The sequence below is a fragment of the Ictalurus punctatus genome, chromosome 1 (assembly GCF_001660625.3).
Source record: "Ictalurus punctatus breed USDA103 chromosome 1, Coco_2.0, whole genome shotgun sequence".
Classification (NCBI taxonomy): domain Eukaryota; kingdom Metazoa; phylum Chordata; class Actinopteri; order Siluriformes; family Ictaluridae; genus Ictalurus; species Ictalurus punctatus.
Genome location: NC_030416.2, coordinates 38217990 through 38236567, shown reverse-complemented (window position 1 = coordinate 38236567; position 18578 = coordinate 38217990). Strand labels below are relative to the sequence as shown.

General features: G+C 36.6%; 2 protein-coding genes across 5 annotated transcripts in view; both read right to left on the bottom strand.

The window, feature by feature from the left end:
- The window catches only part of LOC128634426 (NACHT, LRR and PYD domains-containing protein 12), an 18328-nt gene extending 17009 nt beyond the window's left edge, over window positions 1-1319 (bottom strand). For 2 of the 4 annotated variants that reach the window (XM_053684815.1, XM_053684818.1), the window contains exons 1-3: window positions 755-1307; window positions 405-465; window positions 1-72 (exon numbers count right to left, since the gene is read on the bottom strand). The exon at window positions 1-72 is cut by the window's left edge and continues 45 nt beyond it. In XM_053684815.1, the coding sequence (XP_053540790.1) occupies window positions 1-72; window positions 405-436 (104 nt within the window). In that variant the 5' untranslated portion in view covers window positions 437-465; window positions 755-1307. Of the gene's footprint in view, window positions 73-404; window positions 466-754 lie in introns of all 4 variants that reach the window. The other 2 variants (XM_053684814.1, XM_053684817.1) reach the window with 2 other exon arrangements.
- A 3675-nt stretch (window positions 1320-4994) lies between these two features.
- LOC108268628 (calpain-8) lies at window positions 4995-14806 on the bottom strand. The gene is made up of 10 exons (XM_017473721.3): window positions 14655-14806; window positions 13798-14026; window positions 10691-10760; window positions 10140-10258; window positions 9347-9480; window positions 9086-9260; window positions 7642-7716; window positions 6871-6956; window positions 6010-6084; window positions 4995-5490 (listed from the first exon to the last, which is right to left on the bottom strand). The coding sequence occupies exons 1-10, from the start codon at window positions 14660-14662 to the stop codon at window positions 5415-5417; spliced, it is 1047 nt and encodes a 348-aa protein (XP_017329210.1). The 5' UTR covers window positions 14663-14806; the 3' UTR covers window positions 4995-5414.
- Window positions 14807-18578: the final 3772 nt, after the last annotated feature.

Here is an 18578-nt window from a genome sequence, read left to right as displayed (position 1 = left end):
GCCATTGACCTGTCACTCTTCATGGACACACAGCTGGGTTCAGGTGAGTCTGATCTCTTACCCTGAATCAGACTAAACACACACAACCACGGCATCATTATCACTGTTCTGTAGCAATACTGAATAATGAACCTGTAGTTAAAATCTGATGATATTCCTTATTAACACTGATACGATTCTTTACCCTTCATACTTTATCCAGCTACAGGGACTTGGGGTTAGACGTGTTGCTCAGTATCTTAATGTCACTAATCATCAGCTGGTTTTGAACATCTCGAGACAAAGCTGCTGAATTAAACTCTTCACTAGTCACTTTTCACAGATACACATCAGAGTCTGATCTGTTTAGTGTTGGTGAATGTGAGAACATTTCTGTTTTTCACCGAGTCACACCCTTCACTCACCCCTCAAACCTTTTTTTCATTTTGGAGGACATGTTTCCTCCTCCAGGTTACACCTGTAAACCCACCCACACACACACACACACACACACACACACACACACACACACACACACACACACACACACACACACACACACAGTAACAGTGATTTGGTGGTTTAATGTCTTACTCCAGTCCAACATGTGTGTGTTAAATCTAACTCTGTATCATCACACGGTTCACTTACAGTAAAATCAAGTCCTACAGTAAACTGTGTAAGTTACAACTTCAGTAAAAATCAACTGAACTGTTCTTCATCTAGTGTAGATTCATAACATTCACATATTATAGCTTTAGATTTAGATACTTACTGTGTTCTTCTCCTGAGAACCTTTTACAGTCCAATCGTCACTAAATGCAGTTTCACTTTTACTTAAACTGGAACTGGTTTAATTCACAGAGGACAAAGTGCAGGAGGTGGAGTCAAGGAACACACACACACACACACACACACACACACACACACACACACACACACACACACAAATAGATAAAATCTATTCACGCATGCCAACTGTACACCTGTATTAACATGAGAGATCAGGGTTCTTCAGATCTGGCCCTCGAGTCCACTGTGCTGCAGAGTTTAGCTCCGACCCTAATCAAACACACCTGAACAAGCTAACCAAGGTCTTCAGGATTACTAGAAAATTACAGGCAGGTGAGTTTGGAGGTTGGAGCTAAACTGTAGATGTGAAGAACCCTGTGATAGATCATGCTTCACTGCTGCTGATATCAAATGTAGTAACATTTTAGACCTCATTGACAAGCATAAGTTACTGTATGTCATCATAAACATAATTACTGTAAAATACTGTTCATTTTTATTATTTGTTATGTTTATATTACATCTGATCATTTCTCAAAACACATGAATAAAGTAGGATTTTCCCCAGATTTCTACTAACCCTAGCTCTGTAACCTGTGGAATCTCAAACTAAATTTTTTTATAGCAGAATGCTACTATAGAGGACGTATTTGTGTGAAAATTTCAGCTTCGTATCTGGTCCCCCACCAGAGATATATATATAACCTTGAAATTCAGTGGAATTTAAAAAAAAAGCACTTTCTCACCCCGATTAAAAAAAGAGAAGTCTCAAACCTGAAATGTTCTGCATGCACACTATACTTACCCAGATACCCCCTAAAATTAAAACTGAGACTCGAACCCTTCCTGTTATAAATCGACCCTAAAAGTGGAACTGTGAGCGATCTTGAGAATTACATTAGGACTTAAGTTATAAATCGAAAGAACAAGAATGTGCTAAATGTTTATATTTGTACATGTACCTTATAATGTGTTCTAGAGATCAGTTTTTGATTCAAGGAGCTAGAACCATCCTGAACTGAGCTGAATATCCAAAATGACTGATGCACTGAAATCAGTAATTACTCTCAGTTCTGCTGATTTGATTGACAATAAGTGGGATAGAAGCTCCAAGTAAACAGTTTACCTGCTATTACATATTATTACACCACCAGTGAAAATGTATACGCATGGTCAGTAGTAACAGATCCCATTCAATGCATAGAAATGTGCATACACTGTTTACACACAAAACTCTGTATATACATCTTGATAAATGAGACCCCAAATATTCACAAATTTTAATTAATATATAGACATAATATATATAATTTTATACCATGGTCTGTCTGAATACTCTATTCTGATTGGCTGGAAGGTGTGTGTTCAAACTGTACAGTGCACTGGTAGTTCCAATCGGATCCACCGTTCTAAATTAATGCCTACAAACACCTGTAACCATAGCAACATACAGTTAGAGTTTCATACAGTAGTTAAACGCGTAGCTTCATTATTAGTAGAGACCCGGTACAGACACAGGTAATTCATTCACTCACTCACTCACTCACTCACTCTCTCTAATAACTAGTGTTCCTTTCTTTGAATCATTTACCAGGAGATCATGAGGAAAGTCCACAGAGGACAAAGTTTAGGAGGTGGAGTCAAGGAACACACACACACACACACACACACACAAACTTTATTGTTTAGCTTTCAATTGTTAACAATTCAGATGTAATTTGAACAATATAATTAAACAATATTGATATCATTTGATTAAAATGGTGGAAGAAATGTTACATCTTATCAAAACATGTCCATGCAGCCACCTCTCCGCCAACCAATCAGCATTCACACAGCGCACAGCACAGAACATTTATACAGTAGGTCATTAGATTGTGGATGGACTGAGTACTAACATGTCTCTGCATCTCTGTGTGCCTCTTTCTACCACCGATTCCACTCTCTGCATCTCAACATAAAAACACAAATTATTTGATTATAAAAGGCTTCTGTCACTCTACCCCATACCCCAGAGATATGAAGAATTCGGCAGATTGTTGTAACATGTAGGGAGGAACCAGTACTTGTCAGAAATTGCTGCAGTTATTTTAATGTTGCTGTAGGCCTCTCGGCAGTCTCCCTGACCAGTTTTCTCCTGATCTTCTCATCAGATTTTGAGGGACGTCCTGTTCTTAGTAATGTCACTGTCGTACCATATTTTCTCCACGTGTTCATTATTGTCTTTACAGAGTTCCATGGTACATCCAGTGCCCTGGAAATATTTTGTAACCCTCTCCTGATTAATGTTTTTCAACAGTGAGATACCGTGCCTGGTCTGTTAGCTCTTTATGGCCCATGACTTTTCCAGTTGTATGTTATCCAGAAGATGTCAGGAGAATCCTACAGGAACAGCTGGACTTTATCTAGGGTTAATCAGTCACTTTAATTGAAGGCAGGTGTACACTAATTAGTATTTAACATGATTTTAATGTGATTGGTTGATTCTGAACACTGACACATACCCAGTTCTGTGTATACACTTATGAAACCTGGGGATTGGAAGTAAAAAAAAAAAAAAAGTTATTTTACCCAAAAGCATTTCTGGTTGTTTGTCACTTAATATTTACACGTTGCAATTTCACAATAAAGGTGAAAAATGTTCTGACATGGTTTTTATATCCACTGTATGTGCACTATGGCAATGATAAAAGGCATTGTGAAGAAGAGGTATCGTGGTTGTATGAGTGGAAGTGGGTATGTTGTGATTGTATGAGTGGAAGTGGGTATATGTACAGATCATCTAGAGTTTTCCCCCTCGTAAACATGGATTACTGTAGTGTGCATATATATATATATATATATATATATATATATATATATATATATATATATATATATATATATATATATATATATATAATATATATATATATATATATATATATATATATATATATATATATATATATATATATATATATCCCACCCGAAAACTGGAAAGGTGCTGAAGACCCTGTTATCAAAGGCAATTAATGCATTACAGCAGTGTAGAGACCCATCCATGCTAGGGTTTGTTTGTTTGTTTGTTTGTTTGTTTGTTTTTACAGAAAATGTTTGTGAAATTGCATTCATTTACAAAAGAAAAAAAGAAAGAAAAACATCACGATCAAGGGTGCAATACTTTGTACAGCAGCAGTTAAGTTAAAATTTACACATGACTCTTACTCTAAATGAAAACAGGCAGCATGTAACACAGTCAGTCAGAAACTGGATTAGATGGCATAATTATATTTAGATTATAGTTTCGTGTAGATTCATAAAATTAACATATTATAGCTTTAGATTTATATTCTTACACTGATTTTCTCCTAAAATGGAATTTAACTCGACAGAAGATGAAAGTCAGAGCAGTAAGTGGCGTAAATACACAAACATGCCCCCAAGTAGGTTGATCCAAAATATGCAGTCAAGTACATGGCACATTTATTTAGAACCTTTTCTTCAGCCACATGTCTAAAATGGTAGGGCATCTTTCAGTGCAGATAAGTCCAAGGACAATGCAGTTTATGAAGCCAGCACATCTGCTTCAGATCTACCACTAAATGTACAGCACATGAACGTTGCAATCAGCTCAAGCTAACCAAAATCCTGTTATTCTCGGCCTGATAGCACGCACTGTCCTGTACACTGTTCAGTTGTAGCCATCACCAAACACAACTATCAACAACAATATGAAACAATTCACTTGTTGGAAATAGAAATAAATTTGCATTATTAATAAGTCTATATAACTATAATATAATAATGTTATTAAATGCAGGCTGCATTTTTATGAATACATTAATGGAAACATAAGACTGATTAATTAATACTTATAAATTGGTGTATAATGCATTATGAGCATGGGCATTGTTGCTATAACTGTTATTCTAATGAAGTATAGACCGTTATGTGTCGCTATAAATGTGTTTATAGAGCAGCAATACTTGCTTATAAACAATTATAAATGAGGCTATAATTCATTCTCAGCATGGACTTTATAGAAAGTGTTACTATACTTTAACAGCACCGTTTGGTAGTTTTGTCTAGACTGCAGGAATGACCACAACCCCTTCCTTTCTCTGAAGCATGTTTCAGGTCATTTTCAGTGTTTCGTCTCTGTATTTATAGATTAGAACTGTTTTTATAAATAGCAGATTTAAGTGTGAATGTGTGTTATTGGACAAAAAACTTTAAATGTAGAATGTTTATAGAATTTTTAATTCACAGGAATACTTGAATAAGAAGGTAATTTATTCAAAATCCACAATTTCATGATTGACAGGTTCATTCATATCCTGTGTTGTAAACACACACGCCCCTAAATCACAGCAAGGCACTGGAGAAGGGAACAGAGGGAGAAACTCACACACTGTACGGTGCACATCTAGCCTTACTGCATGACTTTAAATTATCATGTAGATCTTAGACTAACTGATCTGTTCATCATGCAGAATTTTTCACTGTAGTAAATGAAAGGCAGAATTATTAGGTGAAAATGAAAAGTGAACTTAAGTACAGAAGTGAAATGCAGTACAGCAATCTATTCTGTGGTCAGTAATAAAAATATCAGAATATACACAGTTATAAGCTTCACTGAAATATAGACTGAATAAAGTGGGTTAAATGAGAAAGTCAACACCAATAGTGCAGATATCCAGCTCGTCATAACTCCTGCAGAAATCCTCCATCGACATCCTGCAACAGGAGATAGAGAGATAGAGAGATAGATAGATAGATAGATAGATAGATAGATGGATAGATAGATAGATAGATAGATAGATAGATAGATAGATAGATAGATAGATGGATAGATAGATAGATAGATAGATAGATAGATAGATAGATAGATAGATGGATGGATTTTAAAACTGTATGCAAATGCTCCTGTTTTCTCAAAAAAAACTGCTCAAACGATTTAAAATAAATAAATCAGATCCCCATACTGTATATAAAATACATTTTAAATGTGATAATATTCAGAACACAGGTGTAATTTACACTGAGAACACTAGGGTGTGTGTTCCTCCACTTATAATAAAATGATATAATATATAATAAATTATAGCTATAAGAGCTTGTGTAAAAAATGGATTGATGGATAAATATATATGTGCTGTATATAATTCAATTAATATACAGTGTATATAACAGTATTTTATACATTATGATGATGATGATGATGATTATTATTATTATTATTATTATTAGACCTACCAAAACTCCCCATTGTTTTTATCCTCCAGCCATGTTTCACGGTCCTGACTGCTCACCTCATTCCACAGAGGTGAGCTGGGAAAACCAACCAAAAACATTAAATACATCACATATCTCATGAAAACATCACATATTTAAAATGTACCTCACACTATCATACTTATAACACAGATACTGCACTGAATTTCTGATCTAATCAAACATTAATCTACACAGACAGCATTAATACCAATCACAGACTGTAAACACACACACACACACACACACACACACACACACACACACACACACACACACACAAACACACTGACCACTAGAGGTCATTATTTAGCAGTGTGTCACTAATCACAGTTCTTACCTCGGGTTACGTCCCTCAGTTTACTAATTAAATAATAAACTATTTCACTAATTACACGTGTTTATAATCCGTTATGTGGAGTGTCCACCGTACAAGTCCCTGTAAACAAGCTGTTACTATAGAAACGATAACATTAAGCACAATAAATTAGCTATAAATTCAGAATGCTGAAGCTCACGTGAAGGAAAAGAAAGTCTGAACATATCACCTTCATTTTACAACTGACTTATTTGTGAATAAATCGTTGTTGTTTGTGTTTATATTTATATCATTGATTGTCTTATTAATGTTTTCAGTTTTGTAAATAAGTAAATATACCATTTATAGTCAGCGTGATTCTTTGTTTTGCTTCATGTTACCTGCACTGCTGTCAGAGAAAAAATAAATCAGCCTCTGACCAATCAGAATGCAGAATTCATCAGCGCTGTGGTATAATGAGTGCTTGTTAAACTGTGATGGTTAGGACATGAGTGTGATGAATAATGTTATCAGCAGAAACGTACTTGTCACTCCAGTTTCCCTTCCACTCTCCTTTTCCCCACGGGTTCAGCAGTCTCACCAGTTTCACCACTTTACCCTGACTCTTAACCTGAGAAAGAAAAACACACAATAATTCAGATAAACACTTTCACGTGTATGTAGTCAACTGTAAATAAAACTCTGTGATGTTTACCTTTATTTTCCAGACAGAATTTTAGATTGAATATTGGAGGGCTTTCAAGACTTCATTAGAAAACACAGATGTGCAACTCTGCTTTTTTTTCTGGTATGCATTCAAACAAGGCTGTAACACCTCAGAATGTGGATGTTTAAGGGGGTGAATACTTATGGATGTAAACACAGAAAAGGTTGCAGGTGAAGTCTGAATCACTTTAACTATTTCAGTAACCTGTAGCGTATACTGTAGGTATAGTCTTTAAAATATATACTGTATTGTGTATAAAACAATCCGTAATAGAATAAATGTACACTGATCTGATCTCATATTATATAAAAACATGTGTGCACAATGTAAAATATTTATATATAAATAATAGACAACAATGCATATATACATTTATGTATATACGTACAATGAAGTATTTATTTTAAAATGGTCATTTTATTTTTTGCAGTTTTATTTGTCATTCCTGCAGAAGTTTATTATTATTATTATTATTATTATTATTATTATTATTATTATTATTATCATGCAGATAAACTGTAAAGATGACCAGAGGTGATAAAAATCCTTATAAACACACGCTGAAACAGAACTCAGTTTAGTGACTCGCCTTGGTGACGCCAGTAACGGTGTAGGCGTGTCCCTGCACGATGCCGTTGGGAAGCACTGTGTTAGCGGGAGTGGGCTGAAAAATACAGAACAGTACTGAAAAAAGTAAATACTGAATGAAGGCTCGTTATGTAAAGTACAGGAAGCAAACAGACAACATCTTGCTCGTGTAAACAGGAAGCTGCAGTTACATTCCACTTTACAATGTAAAGACATGTTGCAATGCAGGAATTCACAACTATCTAACATGATGCATTTTTCTGAACGTCCCCGCACAGGTCCAAGCCGTAACACCACAACATGTGCACGTTTAACGGATTGAAGACACTGTGTTAATAGTTGAGTCAATAATCAAAAGGTTCATTTGTTCTTTGCTGGATATACATATATTTTAAAACTACATTCTTTTGTGTGTGTGTTTTTTTTTCATTTCTATTAAATTATGATGAAATTCTGGAGCCTGCATCCAACAAACACTTAATATAAATGAAGCTCTAAAAAAAACATTCACCTGGGCATTTTAAAAAATCTATTTAGGAGCCGTATGTTTCTAAACAGAGGTTAAACAAGGTCAAGTTCCATATCAGAAAACACAAGTCAGAGTTGTCATGAAGTTTTCAGACCACCTGCATTTTCAGAGCTTTATTTGTCTCAGAGGAGTTTGAATATGTAATAAATGAATCAGAAAGTGGATCAAATTGACTCCTTTATCATTTTAAATGAATTTATTTCCAGTGTTGGAGATTAAACACGCACTACAGCTGTAACACAACCTGATACAACTCGCCAGGAAATGGCGCGCTCATAACCGGGCATGTTAGTGCAGAAAACAGAACGTGTGCGGACTTATTCTTACAGATTTTATTCTCACACACATTCCTTATAAACAGATCATCTGCACGTCTGCACAATGCCTAAAAGAAAACAGTAAACACAAACTGTCTGGTGTAGAAATCACACACTCCTTATAACAGGAAGCAGGTCTGTAACCACTACACACGTTTTAGCTAGCTTCTTACCTCAACGAGCACTGGCATAAAACTTACTGAAGTGAAGTTATTAGGCTAGCGGCTACGCTATGAAATGCCGAGCCACGTCTACGCTAGATGTTAACTGACAATTGAATAAGGTAAAAGTGATTTTAAAAATAAAAATAAAAGCAACTAATAAACCTTCGCTAATGACTTTATTACACATAGAGTTATATCTGTACAGCGGATCTAACACTGAACCCGGAGGAATGTGTTTTGTGACTAGCTGTCTGTCTGATGTAGTTAAACTGGACTACATTTATAGTCATGTTCATATACTTTACGGTTTTCATCTGTTAGCACAGCAAGCAGACATCCAACATCTTGTTAACATGAACAGGAATACCATTTTAGGGCAGGATACAACACTAATGTGTCTTTTGTGTGTGTGTGTATACACGTGTGAATAATTACCCCTGGAGGAGTACCACACCCCATTACAGCTCTGCGCTTCACTGCCTGTTCCATTAAATCCCAGAGATTATCAGAAGCTTTGCTCAGGTTGAATGTTTTGTACGCTCCGCCGGTGAAATCGTGCAGACCATCAGATATAAACCCACCATTCAATGCTGCATACGAGCCACACACTCTGATCAAAATAAATAAATACATAAATAAATCACTATACCTTACACAGTATTTTGGTTAAATACATGTTGTTGTTATTACACGTACTTGGCGTAGGCTTTCTCCAGCAGCGCAGGCCAGAACTCATTACTGGTTTTGCAGTTAACAAAGATCAGGTGTCCGTTGAGGGTGGGTAACTGGTCGTCTATTACAACATCCACCCACTGGCCGTTTCTGTGGAACTGCGGAGGAATAACCAGACTATCAGAAGTACATTCAGGGTTCAGGGTTAAACTCTTACCACTGCGATTATTTTCATCTAACAGCACGCCCCCGGGTGTTTTATTCCTCTTACACCACAGAAACCAACAGTTACAGTGTTTTATTGATTAAAGAATGAGACGTTGTATATTTTATCCTTTTATAGTTACAGTTACTGTTTCTCACTTACGTTATAGCGGCTATAAACGGTCGTTCCATCACCAGCATCTCTTTATTCTTTCTCTCTCTATTCTCTCTTTACTCTCTCTCTTTATTCTCTCTCTTCATTCCCCCTCTCTTTATTCTCTCTCTATATATTGTCTCTCTTTATTCCTTCTCTTTATTCTCTCTCTTTATTCCTTCTCTTTATTCTCTCTCTCTTTATTCTCGCTCTCTATTCTATCTCTTTATTCTCGCTCTCTCTTTATTCTCTCTCTCTCTTTATTCTCTCTCTCTATTCTATCTCTTTATTCTCTCTCTCTTTATTCCCTCTCTCTTTATTCTCTCTCTTTATTATCTCTATTTATTCTCTCTCTCTTTATTCCCTGTCTTTATTCTCTCTCTTTATTCCCTCTCTCTATTCTCTCTTTCGCTTCTCTCTCTTGAAGTTAATGAAACTGAAAGAGATTTCTCTACTTACCCTGAAATGGAAAATGCCTGCGTAATCCTTATTAAACGACTGATCAGCAGGAACGACTTGATCCATGATGTCCTTCTGGAATGTAATCGCTCCAATCGCAGACAAAAACCAGCAATTTCCTAAAAATTACAAATACGCAAAGAATAAATAAATATGATTGTTATATTCGAATTTATATTTCCACTGCAGTCCCCAATAAACTCTCACTAATACTTCCCAATTTCAAGCTTTGTATTTTAAAATCATAAAAAATAAAGCATTTTTTTTAGGGAACATGATTGATGTGCTTTTTAAAAAAAAAAACATCATGCATCTGCTGTTTGTACATACCTATATATATATATATATATAAAGCTTAAGTCTTACCTCTCTGTCAATAATACACAATGAGCAACAGGGATTTTAATGAGTAGAACTGTTAACTAGAAATGTGCTGTAGCGCCAAAACAAAACTTATCCCTTACAAAGTAATTAATTTAATACGGCATGCTAACTACAGTTTTTAAAGAAAAATTCTTCGTAATTTAACTAAGGATTTAAACTTTACTTACCAAGATCTCCTTGAGTGTAGTCAAACCTGGACTCGCCATCTACAATCAGACAAGGATCATCCACTAGTTCCTGATGATAAAAAGTCATATTAATTTTATTATTATTTAGCCGTGCTGTGCCCTGACTTCCTAAATCGCTTCTTTAAATTTTACAGCAACACAAATATAACTAACACAATTTATCATCTCATGATCTCAGCTCGAAATTCCTCTTCAATAAAAGATGGAGGGAAATGGAGGTGCTGCCAACCTTCATCTTTCACATTCAGCTCTAGTTACAATAATGACAGTAATAGACATAACTTTATTTACAAGTCCATTGTTTGAAAATAACAAATCACCAATAAAGTTTAAAAAAATACAGAGAGCAGGTCTGTAACCACCAGAGTAAAGTTTGTTGAGATATTATGTAAATGGTACTTTATATTAATGATAAATACCTGATAACTTAGCCAAGCTACTTAGCTAACTGCTACGCGAGGAAGTTATTTGCTCCACCAAGGAGGCAACTTAAAAAATATATTAACCTTTAATCATTCACTAATGACTTACTGACTTACCTTCTTATTGAACACCTTCTTTAAGAAAATAGAGTGGGCCGAACACCGAACTGAGCAAATGTTTTTATTACACCACTCAGTTTATTTGGGGTAAGAGTCTGTGGCACATCTCGACTTGCCAGTATTCCCCCCCCCCCTTTCTTCCAAAAATATTCTAGCTCCATCAGATTGTGAGGGCATCTCCTGTGCACAGCCTGCTTCAGGTCACTCCACAGATTTTTAGCTGGATTCAGGTCTGGGCTCGGGCTAGGTCATTCAATCATATTGATCTTCTTTTGGTGAAGCTGTTCCTTTGCTGATTTGGATGTATGCTTTGGGTCATTGTGGTGCTGAAAGGTGAAATTCCTTTTCATCTTCAGCTTAATAACAGACACCTGAAGGTTTTGCATTAAAATAGACTGGTATTTGCAGATATTCGTGATTCCCTCCTTCTTGATAAAAGGCCCAGTTCTAGCTGAAGGAAAGCAGTACTAAAGTTTTGTTGGATTGTGTTCTTTTTTTAATTTAATATTTCTTTAGTTAATCAAAATAAATATTTATGTAAATTTACACACACTCAGAAGCACACGTAGGATATGAACATTATTTCCTGAAATTTTCAACAAAAAAAAGAAACTTTCTTGTGTAAATGGTCCTTTGAAGGATTTAAAGATAACTCCGTTCTTATCCAGCTGGATAAATGAGGCTCATTGTGAATATCAGACGGTTATAATGCACACACACAGGTTTGAACATGAATACAGTCTGGTTAGAATTCCTCAGTCAGTGTGTGAGTGGAGACGCGTTGGAAACTGTGTGAGTGAGAAGACGGGAGCTTCTGCATACTGGCAGAACAGAACAGATCAGAACAGAACAACAACCCACCACACGAGCACCTGAGGCTAATCTCTAACAAACTGTTACCATATGTGGAGGATAAACAGATGGAGCACTGGGACAGAATGTGTTAATAAACTCATCTTCAGGATTTTAAGACCATTTATTCTTAAAAACAACAACAACAATAATAATAATAATAATAATAATAATAATAATAATAATAATAATAATAATAATAAATATATATATATTTATAGTACAATAACCTGGTTGCATAAGTGTTCACACCCTTTTATAATTGGGGGTGTGGCCATGATCAGAATGAACCTATCATATTCAATCTCGTGTTCAAAAGTCACTCAGCTGCCATCAATTAAATTATTCTGATTAACCCCAAATAAAGATCAGCTGTATCTGTAGGATCTTCATATCTTCATGGTTTCATCTGACTGCTGAAGCCATGGTCCTCAAAGAGCTTTCAAACCATGCACGGTATCTCACTGTCAAAAGATATCGATCAGCAGAGGGGTATAAAAGAATTTCCAAAACCAACGTGAATCACCGCCATCATCAAGAAGTGGAGAAAATGGAGCACCACAGTGACATCACCAAGAACAGGACGTCCCTCCAAAATTTACAAAAGGACAAGATAAAAACTTAGCAGAGACGCTCCCAAGAGACCTACAGCAACATTAAATGAGCTGCAGGAACATCTGAAAAGTACTGATTAGTCTCTCATGTCTGGACTATGGGGTAGGGAGGCTAGACAGGAGCCCTTTCTTACAAAAAAACATTCAAGCCCAACTAAATCACCCCAAATGATCTAAACAGGGGTGTGTAGACTTTTTATATCCACTGTACACCCTCATTGTCTCACTCATTCATTTAAATGCAGCTAAACCTGGTTAAAAAAATATAAAAAACTTCCCCTGAAGTCCAAACAGCTGAGTCACTGGGTTTTCAAACAACATCTAAAGACTGCCCTCTTCCTGAAGTGTCTAAATTAGCACTTATTAAATTAATGAATTAAAAATTTTAGACTGACGGTATTCTTAGTCCATGACCTGCTGAACCAGTATCGGGTCGTGTTTATTGACAGAGACTTCAAGGCACTTCTGAAAGTCATTCTGGATAAACATGTCTGCCAAATGCCATAAATGTAAATGTAAATGTAAAATAATACCAAGTTACCATGACAACCACAGTTCATAACTAACACAGACTCACATACCATGTTGGTTCTGTAGATCAAATATTATGCAGCTAAAATGTTGGTTGTACAGGTTTAGTAATACAGCAGTTAGCATCTTTCACTGTGATTTGCGACATCACAAACTCAGCTTAGTGTTTTCAGTAGATATTTTTTCTAAGAATTGTCTAACAATTGATAATAAAATAAAATAAAAATACGGGGCCGTTTAACTTAGGGGTTAAATTACTGATAGGCTACATCACCAGTGAAATCATGCAGTCATCATACACTGTGAGCTGAGTGTGTTCCTAAAATAACACTGCTCATTTAACATGCCCGTTAGTTCGACATTTCTCCTTTTTAATGTTTTTTGGGACTCCCAACTCTGCTCCTGTAGCAGATTAGCAAACTTCGCTATGCTAATAAAATAATTAGCAAACAATAATTATTAAATAATTTAAAACTGATTAAAAGAATATTCTATACTGTAAATGCATTGTGTAGACAAGTTCAGTTGGGATAAACGTGAACATTACCGATGGTCTCTTCCACACCACTTTATCCACTTTTTTTAGTGGCAGCAGGCCCGAGCCGATGGAGCGCCGATCCGCAGGAAACTTATCATCCACAAACAGCGCATTATTAATCAGACATTTCTGACGCAGTTTGAGAAAATCCTGAGCCTGAAAGTTCTGCGGGTTGTAGCGAGAACCGGCCGCGTTCAACTTGCGTCGTTTATTCTTCTGAGGAGCCATGTGGAGAAATCTGATTAAAGAGAAACACAAAAACACTCAAACTCAACTGAAGCCAATCAACTTTATTTATACTACAACGGTGTTGATTCATTGTCTATAACAGCAGCTCTGACAGTAGTGCAGCTGCAAATCACAGGTTTATATTAAATTAATGCTCAGAAGAGGGACTGGGGGAGAGTGGGGGTTGGCTGTTTGTGAGACTGTCTGTGGTAACGATGTATAAATGAATCAATAAACATTTATTTAATTATTAAACGGGCTTTAAATACTTCATTATACTCCTATGTCATATCTAGATAGATAGACAGACAGTAGGGGTGTAACAATACACAAAATTCTAAATTCAGTTGCAGTACAGTCAGTATAAGCATTAGCTGAATATGTGTCTTCAGTTTCCATTTTCAGTTCATTTAAACATTCAACACTGACACCAAACAAATTAACGCATGTAAAGTTAAGTCCCTAATGTTATAATAGTCCAGCTGGATACGAGTGAACACTGCAGGAGTTTGTATTTACCTGCTGTTCAAGTTTAACTTTACACTTTCAGCAGTTTAAACTTTTCACCATCATAACAGGGTTTAAAAATGAGATGATTTCTTTCTGACGCAGAGTAATAACATATAAATAGTTCTTACCTGAGCATGTGTATACCTGAGTGCTGTCTCTCGTCTCTCAGCTCTCTGTGACACACAGCTCTCAGTTCCCAGGTGATGTTTTTCTATGAGTGACTGCAGCTGTGTTTATATGGGAGGAGTTTATTTCTATAGAGCTGTGGGCTGCAGGGCTTCATTAACATACCACCACACAGGAGAAGTTATTACCCCCCAGGAAACACATGCCCCTATCTCACACAGACAGATACACACACACACACACACACACACACACACACGTCATATCATAGCAAACCATTTGATACACTTTTCTTACAACACCCATATTCGCATGAAGTATGGTTACGCTTCAAAATAAACAATACTTACCACAAAAGTAATTTCAGAAACAAAGATTCACTTATACAACCAAATGTGTACACTGATGAAAACTGTGAAAAGTAGGAGTTCAGACTAAACTCATTAACATAAATACAGCGTAAGTATTCAGTGTGTGGACATCCTGCTCAATATAGACCCAGAAAACACATTTTCATTATCTCACACACACACAGACAAGTACCAATAGGACACACACACACACACACACACACACACACACATAGAAATCAACAGGGTTACCAGAGGTCAAGAATTTACAGAACCTACAGAACTGTCAACCAGCGGGAACATGAAGGGTCATAAATCAATCAGACATTTTGAGAGAAAGAGTCTGTAATAACTATAAAATATGAAAATAATCCCAGCAGATATTTACTCTTCACATTCTCCTTCCACTCATATGCTTTAACTGCCTATATTTACATTGTCCTCCATTAATAAGGGCACCCTTGGTAAATATGAGCAAAGAAGGCTGTGAAAATTGTCCTTAATATTTAACCTTTTGATCCTTTGTTAAAAAAATTCACAAAAATACTCTCATCGATATCAAACAATTGCAAACACAACACACAGGTTTATCAAAAGAAATTGTTAAATATAGGTGTGCAACAATTATTGGCACCCTTAAATATATTTAAATATATATAATATATGAAGTATATTACCATTGATATTTTACATTTTTTTTTTAGTACACCTGAGTGACTAGGAACAGGAAATTGTTCAACCATGACTTCCTGTTTCACAGGGGTATAAATATGAGGTACACATAGACCAAATTCCCTTAGTCATTCATAAAAATGGGTAAGAGCGAGGAATATAGCTGTGATGTGCGGCAAAAGGTTGTTGAGCTTCACACGATGGGGCGTGTCTATAAGAAAATAGCACAAGCGTTGAAAACGCCCATTTCACCATCAGGGCAATAATTAAGAAGTTCCAGTCCACTGGAAATGTTATGAATCGACCTGGAATTGGACGTGTGTCTGTATCGTCTCAACACACTGTGAAGAGGACGGTTCGAGTGGATAAAACATCTCCAAGTATCACAGCTGGAGAACTGCAGGGGTTAGTTGTGTCTTGGGGTCAGAAAGTCTCCAAAACTACAATCTGAAGTCACCGACATCACCACAAGCCGTTTGGAAGGGGTTCAAGAAAAAAGCCTCTACTCTCATCCAAAAACACACTCGAGCGTCTTCAGTGTGCCGACACTACTGGAACTTCAAATGGGATCGGGTTCTACGGTCAGATGAAACCAGAATAGAGCTTTTTGGTAATAAACACAGAGGTGGTTTTGGAGCACACAGAGAGGTAGCCGTATGGAAAAGTTCCTCATGCCCACGGTTAAATATGGAGGAGGATCTTTAATGTTCTGGGCTGTTTTTCTGCCAGAGGACCTGGACATTTTGTTAGGATACATGGCATCATGGACTCCATCAAATATCAACAGATATTAAATGAAACCTGACTGCCTCTGACAGAAAGATTCAAACGGGCCGTGGTCGGATCTTCCAGCAGGACGATGATCCAAAACATCATCAACATCAACACAGAAATGTTTTACTGACCACAACATCAAGACCTGCCCTGACCATCCCAGTCCCCTGACCCGAACCCCATAGAAATCCTGTGTGGTGAACTGAAGAGGAGAGTCCACCAGCGTGGACCGCAAAATGTGAAGGATCTGGAGAGATTCTGTATGGAGGAACGCTCTCAGATCCCTCGCCGTGTATTCTCCAACCTCATCAGCGTTATAGGAGAAGACTCAGAGCTGTTATCTTAACAAAGGGAGCTAGCACAAAGTACTGACTAAAAGGGGGCCAATAATTGTTACACACCTATATTTAACAAAGATATATTTTGGATAAATCTGTTTTTTGTTTGCAATTGTTTGATATCCATGAGAGCGGAGTATTTTTGTGAATTATTTGAGCAAAAGATCAGAAGGTTAAACAATAAAGACAATTTTCACAGCCTTCTTTGCTCATATATACCAAGGGTGCCACTATTAGTGGAGGGCGCTATATATATAAATCTATGTATCCACAACATTACAATGCCATTAGGTATATTGTTCATGTTATTGTTTTCATAATGAATATCAATTATTTCAGGGATTATTTTAGAACAGGATGTGCAGTCTTTTCCACAAAGGGCCGGTGTGGGTGCAGGTTTTCATTCCAATCAGACAGGAGTAACACCTGATTCCACCTGTTTAATCAGTTCAGCTTGGCTTTCAGTCGACTCAGGTCTTCTTAGGTGCAATGAAAACCTTCCCACACACTGGTCCTTTCTGGATAAGGTTGGACATCCCTGGTCTAGAACAACTAGACTAAGGTCATTGTTGGCTGCGGAGAAAATGGTTTCTTTTTAATAATAATAATAAGAAGAAGAAGATTAAAAGTTATTTATTTTCATGAACATGGTAGATCAATGTGCTGTATGTCATATATCAAGGAGGTAACTCTGGATTTCAGTTCCCATCAGCCACTGCACTGTACTACATGTCACATGACCACCTGCACTTGAATCACGTTTCTGTTAATTAAACTTAACTTATATATAGCCATTGTTTGCACTGCTTCTCTGTCTTACGTTTGTCTTAGAATACCGTGTTCCATGTTCCCGTGTTCCGTTTCTTGCCACAGTGTTTTGCCAAGTTGTCTTAGTGTCTTTGTTTTGTTGTTTGTTTAATAAACATTGTATATCTGCGATTGCTTCTGAATCTATCTTGAAATGTGACACTGTACAGCCATCTATTCAAGAAATTAAGTTATTAAAAATACAGTAATAAAATAAAGCTAAACAAAAAGTAAATTACAAAGTAAACAATGCAGGAGTTAAAACTCTGAAAGTTTGTTATAAGGTACAAAAGTCAAGCCATTGGGATAACGAAGACACATATTAAAGATATTAAAAGGTTGGCAGGATTCTCAACTCCAGTCCTGTCTTGCACAGATTCAAGTTTTTTTCCTGCTCCAAACACATCTGATATGAGCCAGCTTATTAACACTTCCCTGGCTCTTAAATATGTTGAGAGAAAGCAGAGGAAGTGTCAAACTGTTCAGGAAACAATACACCAGTGGTCACCAACCCACGTCCTTGAGATCTACCTTCCTGCAGATTTCATCTCCAACCAAAATCTAACACACCTGTTTTAGCTAATGAAGAGCTTAAGTCAATAATTAGATGGTCATGTGGGCACCATTATGGTTGGAGCTAAAGTCTTCCTGAAGGAAGATCTTCAGGAACAGGGTTGGTGACCACAGCTTGTAAACATTGGAATGAAATGTCATTTCTTCAAGACCATGGTGCAACACAGAACAGTATGAAAAATTACATAAAGTGCAAATACACAACAGTGAAGACAAGACAATGAATACACAGGACAGGACAATGTATACACAGGACAATAAATATACAGGACAGATCATGGGCTGTAAACTATTGTGTAATGTAGCACAAGCATAGCAGCAATGCTGGCAGCAAACTTGAGTTCCATAATAAAAAGTGACTGATGCCGCTTTGTAAAGTGCAGTATGCAGTGGACCTGAGTCTTACTGTGTC